Source organism: Tigriopus californicus, chromosome 6, assembly GCF_007210705.1.
Source record: "Tigriopus californicus strain San Diego chromosome 6, Tcal_SD_v2.1, whole genome shotgun sequence".
Classification (NCBI taxonomy): domain Eukaryota; kingdom Metazoa; phylum Arthropoda; class Copepoda; order Harpacticoida; family Harpacticidae; genus Tigriopus; species Tigriopus californicus.
Genome location: NC_081445.1, coordinates 3,208,843 through 3,221,969, shown reverse-complemented (window position 1 = coordinate 3,221,969; position 13,127 = coordinate 3,208,843). Strand labels below are relative to the sequence as shown.

The 13,127-nt window shown below is 40.8% G+C and overlaps 1 protein-coding gene across 1 annotated transcript in view; it reads right to left on the bottom strand.

Annotated features, from left to right (window-relative positions):
- LOC131882384 (5-hydroxytryptamine receptor 2A-like) overlaps nucleotides 1-13,127 on the bottom strand; it is a gene marked incomplete at its 5' end in the record, with an annotated part of 51,517 nt that overhangs the window by 9,083 nt on the left and 29,307 nt on the right. The window contains 1 exon segment of the mRNA XM_059229513.1: nucleotides 1,910-2,043. Within this exon segment, the coding sequence (XP_059085496.1) occupies nucleotides 1,910-2,043 (134 nt within the window).

Sequence of the window (13,127 nt, the reverse complement as noted above, 5' to 3'; positions counted from 1 at the left end):
ATTTCTTCTTTTCGTGTGCTTTTTTCAACTCTGAATTAAATGATGCAAATGCATGAAGATTCCCCTTGATCAAGCTGTTTGTTTTTAAACCAATCAACTTTCCTCAAGGTTCATTTTTCGAAGCTTAAGAAACTAGCAAGCACCCTTTGAGGAAATATCTATTCCACTGATGCTACTCTTAGTTCATATTCGTGGATATACATCCATTCAAGTCAAAGCTGGTTTGCATTGTAATAGATCTTGGATCCGGACTAGGAAAGCAAAACATGCCTGATCCGAGTTCTCATTATCGCATTGACGTCGTAGTCCCATGTTGTGGGTCCATGGGACACAATTAAGTGGTTGCCTCACTCGGAGAGACATGGCAGATTGGGTATGTTGGATGCTTGTTAATGGAGAAGGGCCACGTTTCTTGTAATTGACCTGATACAAGTCTGATTAGTGCAAGTACGAGGTCCCTTTTCTCTCGCCTCCAACCAACCAACCAACTACCGTCAGACCTGATTTGAGCTCTCAGCAAGTTTGAGCAGTCTATCATTCCCAATCTAATCTTGGGTGGGATGGGGATGAGGATCCATTGCCCGATTGTGTTGTGGGCACATCCATACATTTACTCCATCCACAATACATCCAACCATCCATCCATCCAAACAGTATAGAGTATCCAAATGCGTCCTAGACAAGTATCGAATCAGGCCTGGCTTAACGAACCAGGTTCATTTTGTGGCCTCTCCTTTTCTCCCAGACAGATGTACTCGTACATACGCGAAGATGGAGCTTAGGCCAATCGGACTTGATTCAAGCCTTGCCTTTGATTTCAAGATGAGCCGATGAAACGATACCCAAACTCGATTTGGCTGTCGGGCTTTTATCTTTGGGAAGCCAACGTTACAATCTCTCCTCTCCTTCCCCTTGCTTTTTTCCCTCTTTTCTTCTACTTTTTTTTATCGGAAATGTCAATTCTTTTGATCAGATCCGAGACAAAATGAAATGGTGGGAGTCTTAAGCCGTGGAAGAGCGAAGCCAAAAGAAATCAGCGTCTATTCACGGCTAAGATCCATCAGTTGATTACTGAAAGACACACACGCGAATGGCGACAAAACATCTGCTTTGCTCGTTTCCAAGGGCCAATCTAATCAAAGCTACAGGGAAGAAATTGGAATGATTCTCGTGGATCAGATCAGAAGAGTTGACTTTGAGTTATCATTTCTTATTGTTACTTTGAAGGGTGCCATTTTGCCACTTGTACTCGTACACAACTTGAGGATAAGTCTTAAGAAGAGAGAAGTTTCAAGAAAATGATGAGAACCTTATGGACACGTTAGATATAACTAGGGATGGGCGGGTGATTTATTTGTCAGATGTTACAATGTTCTATTTAACAAAGTCAAAGGCAACGAAAAGATCTAACGGCCATATTTGTACTTTTCTACTGTGCATCAGCTAAAAACAGTAGCGTTCCTAGCGTCTGTGGGGCGACCCTCACCCAACCAGCGAAGTCAGCCATTACATAATTCATATAAGCACTGTCACAATCCCTATCAAATTGGCTCTCCGTATAACTGTGTATAAAACTGTATATCTCGTGTTCCTGCGACCAGAAATAGATAAGTCATTCATTCAAATAAAATCATATTTTAAAGGTATTGTTTCTGCCACCGGGACTCGAACCCATGACAACTAAGACAAGTTTTTTACCTATAATTAACAATTTGTTTTTGTTTCAAATCTTAGCAGCCAATTGCCAACTTATCCAAGCCCGCCAACTTATTGTACGAACTGAGCTTGATGTGTATGTACTTCCAAGGGAGTGATGTAACTAACATTCCAGTGAAGTGTAATTAATTCATCGGATAGTCTGAGCTCGATGCCATAATCTGGCTCTTGGGAACCCCCCTACTTGACTTACCTCATAAACAGCGCCCAAGGGCATGACCAAAACCGCCACGAGTAGATCGGCCACGGCCAGACTCAAGATGAGGTAATTAGCCACGTTCTGCAGATTCCTCTCCAAAATGATGGCGGCGATAACAAACACGTTTCCTGGAAAAACGGAAAGAGAGCACACTCGCATGATTCCCATTCCAGATGAAGTGGATGATGAGCAATGGGCTCTGTCTACATATATATGACATAGATCCTGTAGATTTTGTGCTCCATCCAGGAGTGGGACCATCATGACAACTAAGGCTCTCCGAGGTCCTTTTTATTCGCCCATTTCAGCAAGTTTTGTTCCAAACAAAGACGATTAACTAACTCCCTGGGAAGCAGATGTTACGTGACACACGCGTCCGACGACTTCGTTCATTTGCGGCTCTTTTCAACAGCACAACAAAAGTGGTCCAAAGAACTTTGAGCACTCTGCAGCAAAGTGAGCATGTTAATGAGGATTAATCCAGAACAAGTTCCTTTCCACATCCAAGGCATGTGGATCAACTTCAATTTGTAAAATGGACCACCCTTGAATGAACAATGCCAGTGGTGGATCGAACACCGATCTGGTACAATGTCAGATGAATGGGCGGAAACGATTGATCAGGGAAATAAAGTACCATTTGGCAATACCCAAAGCGAGCCATAAATTGTCATGCGGCCTGGAAATGTCGATTAATATCAACAATTCACAGACGACCAGCTATCACGATGAACATCAAATTTCCCCATTGTGATCTTTTTCTTTTCAGTTGGGCCAAAAGCTTCTTTTGGATGCTTAAAAGGCTCTGATTGATAATTGAGTCATTTTCCACGTTCCGCTCTGATTCCTAGGCCTTCATTGCTCTTCAGAGAGTGTCTTTGGTCTCTCTATAAATTATATATATTCCAAGGCGAAATCTAACGCCCCGGAATGAATATAATTCGAGGGAATTTTGCCCTGACAGACAAGATTTAAGTGAGGATGAAAAGGCCTGGGGCTGGTTCCAAGCTCTCGTTGGATCGCTCTCCCTCTTCCCCAAAAAATTCTAGATAGAAGAATATTTTGACGAGGCTCAAAGGAGCAGCTGGTGTGGGTTTTACTATGGTTATGCCATTTGATCCACTCAACTTGATTAACAAGACGAATAAAGAGCAAGAATAAATAGACGAAAACGACTGTGGTTTCTCGTGTTTTTCAACGCAATGGTCACCAAGTCTCCAGAGAGATCTTACCTGATGTCCGAAAACAAACGGTACGTGGTTAATTGGACGTTTTGTTCCATCGCCATTGTTCCGACGTGAGCCAACACCCAATGAAGATGGGGTCCACAAATTTATTTAACTATTTGCAACCCAAGTTGAAAAAGACAGGATAAATCGCCCGAGACGGGATTTGAACCCATGGTCTCTTGAAAGTGAGTTGGCACCAATGTAGTTGAGCAAACCCAGATTTTCTTGAGTACAGCAGTGCATACATGATTCCATTTGATTAGAAAACTTTGATGCTCGAAGCGCCCTCTAGCGGTCGCAAAATGTGTGCAACCCTAGATAGATTTCATCGGAGTTGGCACCAATGCAGTTGAGCAAACCCAGATTTTCTTGAGTACAGCAGAACATACATGATTCCATTTGATTAGAAAACTTTGATGCTCGAAGCGCCCTCTAGCGGTCGCAAAATGTGTGCAACCCTAGATAGATTTCATCGATGATGGCTCCAGGAAAGAAAGTGTCTTGGGCGGAGATGGCGAGTTTGTTTCAAGTTTCCGACCTTTGATGTCTAACACCATCGTAGTGAGTCGTATCATTTTTGGCTCCAATACTTCCTTCTATCGTCTTGAGGAGGAGGCGACTTCAAGCCATATTTGCCAAGACCAAGGAAAACAAACACAAATCGACAGAGTGTCTCGGTAGGATGAGGAAATATGTGCACGTCCAATTGAGAATGAATGTCCAATTTCAAGCATCAAAGAGGAAAGAGCTCCACCATTCATTCTCAAACAATATCCTGTCCCATCGGAGAGTGGATCGCTTACAGAAGGCTCAACAATCTTGTCAACCCAAAAACCTACAACAAGTAAGATGTACGAGTATTCTTGCACTTATACATGCAAAGAAGAAGTGTTCCGATTTGACTCTCCTCAAAAATAGATTTCCATATAAGATTCGAAAAGAAAGCATTGGCTTGAGCTTAAGAATGAGACCATATAGGACCAAACGGGCATGGCATTTAATTGGATAGAGCTGCTAGGGTCTCCTGAAACCGTCGTTGACAAGCGATATTGCACGCGGTGGATCATGAGGGAACGAATGCCCTTGAGGGTCGGTCTGGCCAAGGCAATCTCGGAAACCCCATGTCCCAGGGACTGGTTCCAACGCCACATTTTTCTTCTATCATCTAATACCCTGTTCAATTAAGAGAAAGGCCATGTCAACCACTCTACTGTGCATTGTACATATTAGTGGGTTAGGCAAGGATTGTCACGTTTAAAGGGCGACGAGACATATTTTCTTGGAAAGGTGATTTCTGGTATGTGAGTATATATGCTACGTATATTACGAACCACTAGAAACATGGACTGTGAACGAGCTTCCCGTCAGATCGGCTTGCTCTTGGTCAGCCTTTTTCTGAATTAAAGTAGCAAAATAAAAAAAGAGTAGATCTCTTCAATTAAAGGCAAGTCATTGTTTTATCATATAATTTACTTGTAAAGTAGTTCGTTTCAAAGTTATGTTGTGTACAGCTTATGCTCGTAGGCCGAAAATTTTATGTAGTGTTCAGTACATAACTTTGGACCAATCTCCTACCTCTCCTAAGCATAGTTTTAGTCTCAAACTTAATCAAGTTCATCTATTCAGCCAGAACTTGTAGTCGTATGAAGTTGTTATTTGGCATAAAGTGAACAGTTTAGGAGCTCAGAAATTTCAACTTCCCTGGCAGTCCACATCTCTAGACGTCCGTGGCTAGAATACGTAAATATGTGTAAGAGAGAGAACGTTTCCAAGCTCCTCGTTTTTTTTCATCTGATTAATTGCCAAAAGGACATTCATGAACTTTTCCACGAATGGATCGATTAATAGATACGCTTACCTTTCCATCATGGTTTGACAGGTACCTTGTTGTGGCATAATGGATCCATTAAGTTAATATGTCAAGAAGTAAAAGCCCGCATTTTCGTTAACATTCTGTTCAGCCGTCATGATTATTCGGCCACTTGTTTTCTGCTTTGTTTGCGACCTTTGGTGGAGCTGATCGAGGAAAAAGATATCAAGTGGGAAAAAGGAACCGAGTCAAGGACTTTTCCAATCAGTTAGGCTAGGTTCATTGTTCTCCTTCTCGATGAGCCAAAATGTTGTGAGCGTTGGTAGCCATTGACTTTTAAACCACCCTGGTCTCGGATCTGACTTTAACCTTGGTTCACCAGAAGGAAGCCAAACAGTGGTTTTCATCCGAAAAGGATATGCTCTCAAACAAAAGAACACTACAAAATAGTACCAAGGTTGTCGTTTGATTTGATCTAATGTAAGCCATACTTTCACGGATCTTAATCAATGTCTTGATGGAAAATGAATCAGTGAGTGCAGGTGGGTCTAGTTGTCGATTTAATGGACAGGTGAATGCGTCTGCTATCAATTAATCGATTCGACATAAGTGCCCTAGATTTTCGAACAAGCGTGAAGTTTTTGGGTCCATTTCCTTCACCGACAAGTTTAAAGAAAAGATATTTACAAGCATATAGATAAATAACTGAAAAATGAGACTTTTTCAGGCTGGTGAGCAGCCTCATTGAGGGAAAATTCAAGAGCAAAATGAATAAAAATGAAACCAAATCCAAAGTTTTATTTCTATTTGGTTCCAATGTCCCTAGACATACGTTCATAAAATAAAAGAAATCCATCTATCTCTCTTCCCATCAAGGTCAATTGTCGAGGATGTGCGGGTAGTGGTAGAAATATCTCGTCTAGATCAGCGGGTTCTTATGCTTGCTATTTTGACATGCAAATGGCGGATTAGACCCAGAGTACAAAGGAAAATACACACATCCACACTTGCCCTTTTGGGTGCCTTCAAATACGATCTGCCAGTGAACCAGCGACCACCACACGGATCAGAAAGTTTCCTCGAAAGTTACGAGCTCCTCCCGTTCTTGTGGTACAAAAACTAGATACTACAAGTACTATGGACGTATGTACATATGTCGAACTCCCAGAAGTTAGTCTCAGAAGCGGCCTCGAGCCAATAAGGCATGATCTGCTATAATGGACCATGGATCAAATCACACAAGCCCTGTGCCTGATCTGCGTGGCCATAAAACACATCCACAGGCACAAAGAGTATCAATTTGTACCCGAAGACTCTGCTCAAGACAGGACCACAATTTATTGCCAACTAACCCGCTGATGCGTCAAATGAGCTGATATTATATCAATGAAAACGGAGAAACCCTTGATACAAAGTTTGCTCGGCTTTGAAATTGTATTGGAAATCGTTGGAAAGCCCCATGGCCTATCCGTAAAAGATATTTCAGGCCAATGTTCCCAAAGTTATGAAAGTTGAATCAATTCTTTTTGCCAATGTAAAATTTACTTTGCCTGTGTAACTTTCAGATCAGCTGGAGATTGACATTTCATGATTTAGTTCCAAAAGTGTGTGCCTCTTAGATATTAAGCGATGTAATGTTTGATCTAACATGTCACAGAGCTAGCTAGAATGGTCTGATTGAGATTGTGTCATCTCTATGGCCAACTTTGCTCATACCAACTAAAAACTGCATTATAAGAAGTCCACAAAAACAAGCAAAAAAAATCTCCTCTTTTTGCAAACCTTGAGTTTCACCACGACCCCGATGCCGATTGCCAAGATGGCGGCATTTTAATTACTGTATCTTCAAAGACATCCATTGATCCTTTACATGCAATCAAAATATATTTGCGTGATTCTGACCGAAAAATATATCTAACAACTTTTTTTTCGGATCAATGTCAAAGTCGTTTAAGCTACATCAAAGTTTTGCTGTACTTGGTAAGACATCGGAAAGATGGGGAAGGAAAAAAATCAGAAAATTAAGGATTTTGGGGGTCAGAGAACCAAGTGACATCGCCATGTCAATCAATGTTCACGTTATGAATTTTCAATCTTTTCGCTCGAATCGCACATAATTGCACATATTTACTAAATAAAAACCTCGGGAATTGATTATTCACTGGTATTTGTTCGGGTCTCATGAGGGGAACTGAATCTTTTGTTCTATGTACATCCTCATTCTTCGTCCAGCTAATTCCAAACTCCAAGAGGCACTTTACATTTTTTTATTAGCCAGCCGTCACTTACTTTGGCAAACCATCAAATTTGAAAATTCCTTCTCAAGACCAAAAGTGACTTTTAAGCTTCTTAAAATTCGCATTCCTGGCAAGAATTTGAAGCGACACTTTGAAAGACATTTGACAGAACTGTCTAGTCTGTTGTGGGAGAAACTTGGAAAACATTTTCAAGTGCGTGCCGAACCAATTCAAAGTGCCACAAAGTACCATTTCCAGCCAGCACTTCCTTCTCATCAGCCCAAACCACGGGGTCAGAGAGGTCAAAGCTGAGACAGGTGGTCGGCACCTGAAAGCTCGGTTGTATCAATCTTCTAATGGCACTTTTTCGTACTAAAATCGAATTTTTGACTTTCGAAGTCGCCCTCTAGCGGCTCAAGAGTGCAAGAGTGGAGATGATGCTTAGTACACAAGCTCCGTACTTTGGTAGGATTCTTGTTGATTTTCTTCAACTTTTCCAACCCCCTTTTTCGCCACCCTTTATTGGTTGGCGCATTTTTGGCAGATCATTGGGTATCCATCAATTCATTCTTTAAGTCTCTTGTTTGTTTGGTTCGTGAGCGTTGCATAAACAAGCCACAATAGCGCAAAAAGTCCGTTTTTACTCGAGTCTTCATCAATGCCATTTTGTACTCGTCCGATCATGGTCACCCAAGGCAAGCAAAGAGGAAGCAACTCCTAGAGAGTGCCATGAGAGCTAGCTAGGCGGACTAGTTTTCAGAGCGAACAAATGTCAGCTGACCGGCTGCTAGGGTATAGTTTCTGATTGTAGAGGAGCTACTTTCCATCAGCAAGAGTTGCACTGTCCACTGGCTACCGATTCCGTTGCAGTCAAAAAACCCACAACAAACTCGAATTTTACTTTATGTTACTTCTTCTATGGGGCAAGGTGACTCGAGAATATATGGGTGCTTGCCTTCTCCCTTTTTTTTTCTTCTTTTTTCCCTCTAACTATTGTCATTTACAGGGTTTCCGTTTCTATATCATAAAGTCTGCATTTTAATTTCGCCAAAACTTTGTTATGCGAGCGCGAGCTCTTTGTGATATTGTCAGAAGTCCAGATTTGATGTACGGATAAACATCTGCACTTTCCAATTATTTTCAAACCAATTCGAAACTCTAGTAAAATATGGTAGACATTCGAAAACAGTGCTATATTTGACCTCTTGCCTCAGAGCATCATATGCTCTTTTGAACATGTTTCATGCGCGATGACAAACTCGTATACATTTTGAAAGTCAATAGCGAAATTTTCCAGGGTGACGCAATTCGAAAGAGAGAACTTTTATTTCATGCAGTTGACTCCATGAATTGGTGGTGCATGATGAAACTGTAAACCGCAGAAAATGTCACGATGTTTTATGTGTTATGCAATTAATTGTCAACCAATCAATAGGAACATGACGTATTGCGTAGGTTTACTCATAAAAAGACTTGGAAATAAGATCGCAGTATCATACGCTTCCTTGAAGGTTTTAACATGAAAATGTAAAGGGATAACTTGAGAATTATTCAGTTTAGTTGAGATATTGCCCCGATGCTTAATGCACCCACAATTCTGATAAATGCCGTCTGAGTGCATTCGCCCCTTTGATGATTGGTTGTATTTTAGGATGCAGAAAATGAAGCGCTGGCTTTTGTGGTGGCTGGGCTTGAAACGAACGTGATCGGACTCTCAAAGATGCTTTTGCCACTTTTTCTTTGCCCTGTAAAGTTACATGAACTTCTGGGAACAAGTCGCCATAACATCCAGGATCTCTCATCCTGAAGACATGGATTGGAATAATATCAAAATAGTGTTTTCTTCGTCAATGGATGCACCTTTTGAATTTTCGAGTTGGATGTTTAGGATTATGAGGACTTCTACCGTATGTCCCAAAGGTACGGTTCCATTTTTCAACTTATCTTGACTTGCCTATAGATTCCAAATGATTTGAGAAAACTCATAAATGTATCATGATGAAATGTTTTAATGGTCAATATTGTTACTTCTTTTCAAATACACCACCCTCTGCGGCAATGCACCTCTCTACACGGGAACAGAACTTGGAGCAGACTCTCTGCAGGGTAAATGAGTCTTTGAGGGCAAAGCCATTAACGTGTTATTTCCAGAATTGGGATTTTGAACCCAGGATAACTGAGGAGATATTTGGAGCCGAATTCACCCTGCCTATGAGACCCCTCAGCTACAACAACTCCGCTTCGGATCGTTGCTTGACCCATTGATTAGTCATGGAACCGGTAGAATCGTGTACCTGCTCCTGAAATTCAATAAACTTTTTTCGTGTTTCTTCAAAAGTCGGGATGTGGAATCACATTTTCGTTTGCATCAGTTTAGCGAGATATACGTATATTTAAACCCCTATTGGTAAGCCTCAAAACGTCACTTTGAATTTGGTCACGCCCAACAAAGGTTGCCTCTTTGTTCAAACCTTATGCTTTGTGGGTTACGGTGAGATCTGATTGGGGCTTAAATTCGTGTTTTTTTTCTTTCAAAAACGGAAACTTTGGATAGGCCTCAAGTTTTCATTTGATTTTCAAGATGATCAGAAATCAAAGAAGCTGTACAATGCTTTATTGGGTTTATAAATGTGCGGAATAACTGAGCAACAAAACAAACAATTACGCCCTCTGCCAAAGACCATACTTTGGCGTGGAAAATATTGTTTGGTCCTGTTTGCTTATTCTTTCACAAGGTAGTATTAGCAAACGATGAATTGAATAGAAATGTTTTTGCTTCAAATAAAATCGTGAAATGTCCTTTTCACCTCCTTCAAAATGTGGAGGGACTGAATGAGTGTTGACCATTCATGCTAATTTCTGTAACAATTGTGGCCAGCCGAGCCTGTTTAGGCCACGAAGCTCATTTTCCGAGTCTGTCTGTACTTAACATGCCTTTACACCTCTTGATGTTTTCAATGTTCCCCGTTTCGGTCTGGTTTTCCTACTCATTCGGTTGGAATTTCGAGTGCAAGAACAATTCATCACGGCTCATAACACCGAACGAGTCGGTTGGGAACACTTTTTTCGGGAACAACCCACGATGTAGTCTGAGAACTGGAATGAGCTCCGAACTCTCAAGTGTTCCAGAGTGCATGGTTGCTCGAGTAGCACTATTTTTCTCCTGCCTCCGTGTCTGTTTGAATGCGAGAAGGTGTTGATGGCTTGGTACTCTTCCTCTTCCTTGTGCTGGTGGAACTGAAGGAAGCCCATACCTAATATATGCATTCTATGGCCTCAAATGATACCTCAATGTATCACGCAAGCTTTCAATTACAGTTTCTCTTTTCCATTCATTTCTCCTGCTTGACAGGGTGTGTGAGTGCATCATGCTCTTGGCTCATGAACAGGATGTACGTATGTACACCATCCAAAAAATCCACCATCTTCTAACCCGGAAGAACCGGCGTTTTCCCCATTTCTTGACGAGGTTCAACAAGTGAAAAGCCTTGTATGAGTGACCCTTGGATATAAAAGACCCTTCGGAGCTCTTAATTGTGCCATTTGGTACCCACTCAGGTACTGGAAGATGGCGGTTCCTTGAAGAGTGCCTTCGAATTAAAAGGTTAAACGTTAAGAGCAAGGATTTACAATTTACAAGTTTGAGGAGGTATACATAGAAAGTACGAACTCTGACAAGTTCAATGTTACGTTCAAAAGACATTTTTGAGAGAGTTCTGACAGTGTGAGCACTCTCAGTCCATGGAGACACTGTTTCCCAATTGTTGTAGCTATTCTATTGTCATAATTAGACATAATGCATTAGGATGGTTCAAATGATGCATTTATGACGATCACATTGGGAATTTCGACTCTCAATTGTAAAATCGTCATGTCGTGTCTATGCAAAGACAATTCTGCTGTCAGTTTTGACTTATTGCTCCCGATCCCGGCACCATCCAGCCTTTTCTTTGGGTAAATGCTAATGAAACAGAAGTGGATACACGTCACTTACTAGCACATTGGTTACTGAGAATCAGAGTCGGCTACTGTCAGCCCTCGTGGTAATCATAGAAAAAGAAACATAGAAGAGTAAAAATGAGTTTGTTGTTTGGTTGTTTTTATGGTAGCTGAAACGGTAACTAGTAGACAGTGCAACTCCAGGAGATTGAAAAATCAGATACCATAGCCTTACAGCTTTTTGGTTGTTGTCACCCATCAGCTCTGAAAACGAGTCCGCCTGGCTGGCTTGCATCGCACTCTCTAGGCCTTGCTTCCTTTATGTGTTAATGATGTCAGGGTGACAAAGTTTCGCTCAACCGAGACACTCGTTTTGCCTTTATGCAATTCAACTTTTGGGATTTTTCTGCAATTTACAAAATCTTGAAACATGAAAAGATGCGTATAATCTGTGTTGCTAGTAAGCTACACTATTTCATATTTCCAATAATGTCATCTGTATTGATAGATTACGAAACGAATTCCCGTGTGCAAGTTAAAAGTGTGATATAACTGTTGCCATTTATTCATGATTGAATTGGCATAAGAAGTTGATTGTAGGTCATCCATGCCATAGGAACATGACTCTAACACTAACTTGAGTGTATCATAATGTAACTCAAATTGAGACAAAACATCCTCCCTATTTGCATCATGATGTAACTGAATTTGATCTTGAGTTTGTTCTTTTCCTTAATTCAAGCAACATTTCTCCCTAGGCACTCTTTTTGTCTCTCCTTTGACACTAGTAGCACTCAGAGTTTTGAGCCATTGTAATTGCATACATAATGCAATGTACTACAGAAGGTCTTAAAAGTATCTTTTGCTGCTGATGCTAAAACAAAGCGTGTTTGGTAAAGCGACTCGTATGTTGTTGGTAATGGTCTTTAAACAGCTATTGTTACTACCCTTTGTCACCTTTGTTGCCTTTTTTGTACTTTGCGTCTAAATTCGTTTTGTAGAGACTGTGATGTCATAAGACTACGTAACACACGTTGAAAATCTATCAATGCTCTTAGATTTTCATAATGGATTTTGAAATCTATCTTTCTCACATAGAATTAAAACTTTAGAAGTGACTAATTACAAAAAACGTCAAAGCTCTTATGCTCCACTCGCAACACATTGCTCGATTTGAAGCTAAACCTAAGTTTAAAAGCAAACAATTTCCATCGATGGTATGCACAATGCGTGAAACAACCGGGCTCTTCAGGTTCCGTACGAACAAACATTATGGTTGTAGCATTGACAAATGTTGTCGACTTAAAAAATGTCACAGAGGGAACCCAATTTCTTTACACTTTACCAAAGCATGAAGTGGGGACACCGGCCTGGTCACAAAAAATTAGGGTTCAAATCTTACAAAATTGTTTTCCATGATTTCAGGCCGTAATTGAGTGGGTTGGTGTCTTTTTTTCATTATTTCCAGAATATGCGTGTGTGGGTTCGCTTTGAGTGGGCCACTTCTCAAGATGATCCATCTCGCTCGTTCTTTCCTTCTAGGGCCTGACAATGACCAAGGAAACCAGCCACTTGACAATCCTTCAGACTAATGAGGCTCGCTGAAGATTTACAGGGAACATTAAAAAAAATGAACCAACCGAAATTCGTCGACGCACTCTTGATTTGTTAGCATGATAGTTTACTTAATTGTTAAACCTTTACCGATTGCAGTCTGTCACATAATTCAGTGTAGCGAGTGAACCAGTGTTTGATTTCCAGTTGAATGTCATTAGCTCCAAAATTTATAACAGTGGGATTCTCTCAGATCTCCTCATTTATGAATGCCAATTGAATTGCATTTGGTAAAACTACTAGGTTTTTAGGCCATAGACTGTTGTCCCAAGAGCTATAAATCTAAAATTATGGAATAGAACATTCACAGAAGAAAACCATGGAAACCGTATTGCTAACTTTGAAAACCCCTGAAATGGGATTATTTTAACTCTAGAAACAGC